General features: G+C 45.2%; 1 protein-coding gene across 1 annotated transcript in view; it reads right to left on the minus strand.

The window, feature by feature from the left end:
* The window catches only part of LOC139375512 (interferon-induced very large GTPase 1-like), a 43024-nt gene extending 36680 nt beyond the window's left edge, over positions 1 to 6344 (minus strand). The window contains 3 exon segments of the mRNA XM_071117344.1: positions 5586 to 5628; positions 5728 to 6025; positions 6295 to 6344. Coding sequence (XP_070973445.1) covers positions 5586 to 5628; positions 5728 to 6025; positions 6295 to 6344 — 391 coding nt within the window.
* Positions 6345 to 7537: the final 1193 nt, after the last annotated feature.

Consider the following 7537-nt stretch of genomic DNA (forward strand, 5'->3'; position numbering starts at 1 on the left):
TATATCCCACGTTTATCCCCTGTCGCAAGCGGAGACGGTATGTCTCTGAATCCCTGCGCCAGGGGTACATTCAGCCCTCCATTTCACCCGTCTCCTCAAGTTTATTTTTTGTGAAGAAGAAGGATGGCAGTTTACGCCCGTGCATTGATTACCGAGGTCTCAATAAAATCACGGTGAAATATAGTTACCCGCTACCTCTTATAACTACAGTTATTGAGTCAATGCACGGGGCACGCTTCTTCACAAAATTGGATCTCAGGAGTGCGTACAATCTGGTGCGTATTCGGAAGTGTGATGAGTGGAAGACGGCATTTAGCACCACCTCAGGTCATTATGAGTACCTTGTCATGCCATATGGGTTGATGAATGCTCCATCAGTCTTCCAATCATTTGTAGATGAGATCTTCAGAGACCTGCATGGGCAGGGTGTAGTGGTGTATATCGATGATATCCTGATATACTCAGATACACGCGCTAAGCATGTGTCCCTGGTGCGCAAGATGCTTGGTCGCCTGTTGGAGCATGATCTATATGTCAAGGCTGAGAAATGCTTGTTCTTCCAACAATCCATCTCTTTCCTAGGGCATAGGATTTCCACATCAGGAGTGGCGATGGAGAGCGACCGCATTGCAGCCGTGCGTAATTGGCCAACTCCAACCACGGTAAAGGAGGCAGCGCTTTTTAGGATTTGCCAATTACTACTGGAGGTTTATCCGGGGTTTTGGTCAGGTAGCTGCAACCATTACGTCACTGCTAAAGGGGGGCCCAGTGCTCTTGCAGTGGTCTGCTGAGGCGAACAGGGCTTTTAGGCACCTGAAGACTCTGTTTACCTCGGTGCCTGTGTTGGTGCATCCGGATCCCTCTTTGCCATTCATAGTGGAGGTGGACGCATCTGAAGCTGGGATAGGAGCAGTGCTCTCTCAGCGTTCGGGTGTGCCACTGAAGCTCCGCCCCTGTGCTTTCTTTTCGAAGAAGCTCAGCCCGGCGGAGTGAAACTATGATGTGGGGGACCGGGAGCGGCTAGCTGTCATAAAAACCTTGAAGGCATGAAGGCATTGGCTCGGGGGGCTAAACACCCTTTTCTCATCTGGACTGACCATCGCAATCTGGAGTACATCCGGGAAGCGAAGAGACTGAATCCTCGCCAGGCAAGGTGGGCCCTGTTTTTCACTCATTTTGTGTTTACTCTTTCTTACAGACCAGGCTCCCAGAACGTTAAGGCAGCCGCATTGTCCCGGCTGTATGACACAGAGGAGCGGTCCATGGATCCCACTGCCATACTCCCAGATTCGTGTTTGGTGGCGCCAGTAGTGTGGGAGCTGGACGCGGACATTGAGCGGGCGTCAAGTGCAGAGCCCTCTCCCCCTGAGTGTCCAGCTGGTCGTCTGTACGTTCCGTCTGCTGTCCACGACCGATTGATCTATTGGGCACACACGTCACCCTCCTCTGGTCATCCTGGGATAGGTCGGATGATGCGCTGTCTTGATGGGAGGTACTGGTGGCCCACTTTAGCTAAGGACGTGAGGATTTATGTTTCCTCCTGCTCGGTGTGCGCCCAGTGCAAGGCTCCTAGACACCTGCCCAGACGTAAGCTACATCCTTTACCCGTTCTACAACGGCTGTGGTCGCACCTGTCGGTGGATTTTTTTAACTGATCTTCCACCTTCAGGGTGTCACCACGATCCTGGTCGTTGTGGATCGGTTTTCGAAGTCCTGTCGTCTCCTCTCTTTGCCCGGTCTCCCTACGGCCTTACAAACTGCGGAGGCCCTGTTTCCACACGTTTTCCGGCACTATGGGGTGCCTGAGGATATAGTGTCTGATCGGTGTCCCCAATTCACATCAAGGGTCTGGAAGGCGTTCATAGAACGTCTGGGGGTCTCGATTAGTCTTACCTTAGGTTTTCACCCCGAGAGTAATGGGCAGTTGGTGGGATGTGGGTAGGTTTCTGCGGTCTTATTATCAGGACCGGCCTGAGGAGTGGGCGAAGTTCGTGCCCTGGGCAGAGATGGCCCAGAACTCGCTACGTCACTCCTCTACTAACCTTACTCCCTTTCAACGTGTTTGAGGGTATCAGCCGGTTCTGGCTCCTTGGCATCAGAGTCAGACCGAGGCTCCTGCGGTAGACAGTTGGTTTCGGCGTGCTGAGGAAACCTGGGAGGCAGCCCACGTCCACCTTCAGCGCACCATAATGCACCAGAAAGTTGACGCAGGCCGTCACCGCAGTGAGGCACCGGTGTTCGCACCAGGGGACAGGGTCTGGCTCTCGACCCGAAACCTGCCCCTTCGCCTGCCCTGCCGGAAGCTGGGTCTGCGGTTTGTGGGGCCGTTTAAAGTCCCGAGGAGAGTGAACGAGGTATGTTATAGGTTACAACTGTCCACTAATTACCGTATTAACCCCTCATTCCATGCGTCTCTACTCAGTCCGGTGGAGACTGGTCCGCTCCAGGAGGCTGAAGTGCGTGATGTTCCTCCGCCTCCTCTAGACATCGAGGGGGTCCCGGCTTACTCTATTCGATCCATATTGGATTTGAGACGTCGGGCGAGGGGCCTTCAGTACCTCGTGGACTGGGAGGGTTACGGGCCGGAGGAGAGATGCTGGGTTCCGGTGGAGGACGTGTTAGATCCTTCCATGTTATCAGAATTCCACCGTCTCCATCCGGATCGCCCTGTACCTCGCCCGCCGGTGTCGTCGCACTGCTTGAGCCGCGCGTGGGGGGGGGGGGGGGGGGGGGGGGGGAGTACTGTCACTCCTTTTTCGGGCGGTGCTCGGCGGTCGACGTCTAGCCAACATTGATCCATTTTTCATTATCCATTGGTTTGTCTTGTCTTCTTACACACCTGGTTTCAATCCCATTCATTACCTGTTGTGTATTTACCCTCTGTTTCCCCTGATTGTTTGTTATTCAGTGTTGTGTTGGTTCTGTATTGGTGCGCGACGGGTCCTCGTAACCACTTTGTTTATCGTTTTATTAGTGTTTGGAGTATACTTAGTTTATTTGTTATTAAATATTCCATCACACTCCGTTTGATTCTCCTGCGCCTGACTTCCCTGCCACCTATACACACGACTCTGACATAAATAATCTTCTTTATTTGTAATGTGTTTTGTTTGGTCAATTGTTTTGTTAATATTAATTCACATTTGTGGTGCCACTAAATAAACAATTAATTATTTAAATCCAAATTGTCAATATTTTTATTATTATTATTAAAATATTTGTTATAATGGAGGGAGGGTGGACAGGAAGTTAAAAAAATTAACCCCAAAGGGTTCTTTGAGGAACCATTATAAGGGGTGCTCCGAATAACCTTTTTCAAGGGTTCTATCAAAGAACCTATAGGGGTTCCCCCTCAGTTTCAATTTGAAGAACCCCTAAAGCATACTACAGGAACCTTTTCTTTTTAGAGTGTAGGTGTCACGGCATTCATCGGGAGAAGAAGAGGAATCGTCAGACCAAAATGCAGTGGGGTACGTGTTCATATACGCTTAACTGACTGAACACTGAATACAAAATAACAAAAAGAATAGCCGAAACAGTTCTGCAAGGTGCAACCAACACTAAACAGAAAATAACCACCCACAACTATCAGTGGGAAAACAGGCTACCTAAGTATGGTTCTCAATCAGAGACAACAAAAGACAGCTGTCCCTGATTAAGAACCATACCCAGCCAAAACATAGAAATACAAAACCTAGACATACAAACATAGAATGCCCACCCAAATCACACCCTGACCAAACAAAAAATAGAAACATACAAAGCAGTCTACGGTCAGGGTGTGACAGTAGGAGTAAATGTCAGTTGGCTTTTCATAGCCGAGCATTCAGAGGTCAAGACAGCAAGTGTGTGAGAGAGAGTGAGAGAAAATATTGAAACACACACAGTAAAGCGTGTTAATGAGTTCCGAGAGCCGATCTGTTATCCAACGATTAGTTTAATAGCCCGGCTACTGTGTGAAAATCCCCGCCAACAAGCAATAGCCTACCTGCGTGTGGTCAACTATTTCAGCACTGTTTCGCGCTGCTCTGACACAAGCAAGACTACTTAATAAACATAAACATTTCAAAACAGTTTTTTTTATTAACCCTGCATCTTAATTGTGTAAAAGCCCCTTAGATATTAATTTAGAATCCTCAAAATGTAATTAGATCTACTACTGTGAAATAAATGTGTATGTAGAGGGGTAACTTTCTTCACCAGTTCCCTTACCATTTTGTACAATTGTGTGATTAGCCTAGTTAGTGTAACTGTAATTTTGGTCTTCACTATCACAAAATGTAAAACTTTTAATTGCATTCATGAATTAAATCTCTTTAGCCGACATGTTGCGGTTCATCTGATAAAGGATTGACTCCATCTATAAGCCCAGGACGGTAGTAAAACAGGCAGTAAGATACACTAAAAGAAAGGGAACACATATATAACCGTAGAAAATGGCTGCAGGTCGGAGGGCCATCTAACAAGTGCAGATCAGAGGGCCATAAAGCGAAACAGACCAAATAAATACTCCCGCACGGATAAACGGCGGGAGTATCTATGACTCTCTGAGGACTGGGTAGGGTAGGGGGCCCACACCCTCCGCTTCTCCCTTCCCTCGGCACAGGGTTCTTGACCGGGAGGGTGGCTTCGGCTCTCGCCCAAGCTCGGATCCCTGCATCTCCATGTCGCCTGGGTTACGCCGGACCGGCTCCTTCCCCCCTTTCCCCGTTAGGCACGGCTGCGTGGCGCATCCCCAATATCAAGGTGCACATGGGCCGATTTATATAATGAATATGAATTCGGAGGGAATAAATGATTAAATATTAAAGCATTCGCGTTTTAAGAATTGCGTGTGTTCAATTATTTGTGACATTGTGGCATTTAAAGCATATTGAAGTTAGAAGCAATAGAATTTGAAGCAATAGCCTACCCGCGTGGTCAACTATTTCAGCACCATTTTGTGCTGCTTTGAGACAAGCATGGGGACTGGTCTTCATACATCAATGAGACTTTTATTTTCATTGAATCTCCATTTGGGTATTGGTTAGACTACAATTAGGGTGTGGAAATGTTAGGATTATTTTGCTTATAGAACTGTAGCCTACTCCCGACCGGTCACGTTGTATAGCGCCATATTTTCCTAAAGGAAACCCTGAGGGTTTCGTTTTAGTTTATTCTTGGAAAGAAACACCATAATATTAATCAAATTAATTAAGCTACATTTCTTAAAATCAATCTCTTTCCTATGCTCTTTCAAAAAAGGTTTTAAATTCTCTAGTACAGCCAATATTGAAGACTGTCAAATGCTCCGCTGGTGGTCAAACTAGCACTAACTAGCATTAATGGCAATAATGGCTGACAATTAAATAACATGCCATAGAATTCTGTGGCAGCTCGCAAGGTGTGCTGCAGTATGACACAACTTTTACAGGAAGCACTACTGTAAATCCTGGCCCTTTAAATGTTCTAATCAGGCTGCAGTGATACTGGGTATTGTCATTGTTGAAAAAGCTGAATTTATAATAAAACACCTTGTATTGTACTTTGGCCTGTCTCTGTGGTTGCCATGCGATCTTAGAACTGCTTGTGAAACATAAACCTACCATCATATGAGGTAAGTGTTTGGTCTTGGTCTCCATCACAACTCTTGGTCTGTGAAAACAAAGCAAGACTGCTTTAACCCTTCTTTATCAAGCAAATAATGCACATTCTGAAATAAAGAAAACAGAGGACACCAGTAGCTACCTGTGTTCCAGCTTTCTTTTTCTCATGGATGGTGGTATCATGTCCTTTGTGGATTGTCTCTGCACACTGACTACAGATCATCATCTGGTATGTCCTGCAGAACACCTCCAGAGGACTGTAGTCATGTTGGCAGAGTTTCTGCACCTGGTCTCCAGTCACATCCACCAGTGTGTGTCTCTGCAGTGCTGCTATTGTATAGTGCTGTCTGATGTGGGTCTCACAGTAGGACACACTGCAGGTCAGACAGAACTTCACAGCTTGGACCTCAGAGCAGATATCACAAGGTACCTCTACTGGCCTGGTGGGAATTGGAAATAACAGTTATCAAATATATTGATCAAAATAACCTGATCCATTCAGTTTAACACATAATGTCCTGATAATATAACACATGGTAACCTATCTATCTGTTATCATGATAATATAACACATGGTAACCTACCTATCTGTTATTATGATGTGTATTTTGTTTTACATTAAGTCACAGATCTTATATTTCATGAGGTCAGCATTATTATGACATATGGTGTGGTTTTATTTACAGCTGGGTGCAAATCAGAATCTCACCCTTTGTTTCGTAGAGAGACCCCTCCTTTGAAACTAATAGGAATATCCATGGATTCGCCACTCTTCATTGATAGATTACCAGAGGAAATGGACTCTTCTGTCTCTGGAGAGCCCCTAGTAGTACAAGACAGTCACGCAAAACACACACAAAAAACGAATAACACACTAAATACTAAACACAAAAAAATACAATAAAACAATACTTTTTTCCCCCTCTTCTCCAAATAATAATTATCTGAATCACCACAATGTGAATTTTAACTTCTCTTCTCCTAGCCAACTAACATAATCATTATCGGCACTAATGGACTTTTCCAGGTAGAACATAGAACATAAAATCACACCCTTCATTTTGCTGTTAGGTCCCCTCTTTGAAATGAATAGGGATATTCATTGATTGGTTACTCTTCGTTGATATACAACCAGAGGAAATAGACTGCTCTTTCAACGTGGCACTGTCATAGGATGCCACATTTCCAAAAAGTCAGTACGTCAGATTTCTGCCCTGCTAGAGCTGCCCTGGTCAACTGTAAGTGCTGTTATTCTGAAGTGGAGACGTCTGGGAACAACAACGGCTCAGCCGTGAAGTGGTAGGCCACAAAAGCTCACAGAATGGGACCGCCGAGTGCTGAAGCGTGTAGCGAGTAAAAATCGTCTGTCATCACTACGGAGTTCCAAACTACCTTTGGAAGCAACATCAGCACAACAACTCTTCATGAAATGGGTTTCCATTACTGGTGGTACTAGTACTCCCTGTATATAGCTCCATTATTGTGTATTTAATTGTATTCCTTGTGTTACTATTTTATTTAATTATATTAAATGTTTTATTTTGATAATAATTTTTTATAAAAGCATTTCACGGTAAAGTCTACACCTGTTGTATTCAGCGTATGTGACAAATACAATTCTATTTCATTTGAACTACCACTGGCTGTTACGGTTTTCTTCCGTCGAAGGAGAGTCGGACCAAAATGCAGCGTGGTATTCTTGATACATGTTTTAATGAAGACAAAAACATGAACTATACAAAAACATACAGTGAAAACCGAAACAGCCTATCTTGTGCAAACAAACACAGAGACATGAACAATCACCCACGAAACACTCAAAGAATATGGCTGCCTAAATATGGTTCCCAATCAGAGACAACGATAATCACCTGCCTCTGATTAAGAACCAATTCAGACAGCCATAGACTTAGCTAGAGAACCCCACTAAGCCACAATCCCAATACCTACTA

The sequence above is a fragment of the Oncorhynchus clarkii genome, chromosome 19 (assembly GCF_045791955.1).
Source record: "Oncorhynchus clarkii lewisi isolate Uvic-CL-2024 chromosome 19, UVic_Ocla_1.0, whole genome shotgun sequence".
In the NCBI taxonomy this organism is placed as follows: Eukaryota; Metazoa; Chordata; class Actinopteri; order Salmoniformes; family Salmonidae; genus Oncorhynchus; species Oncorhynchus clarkii.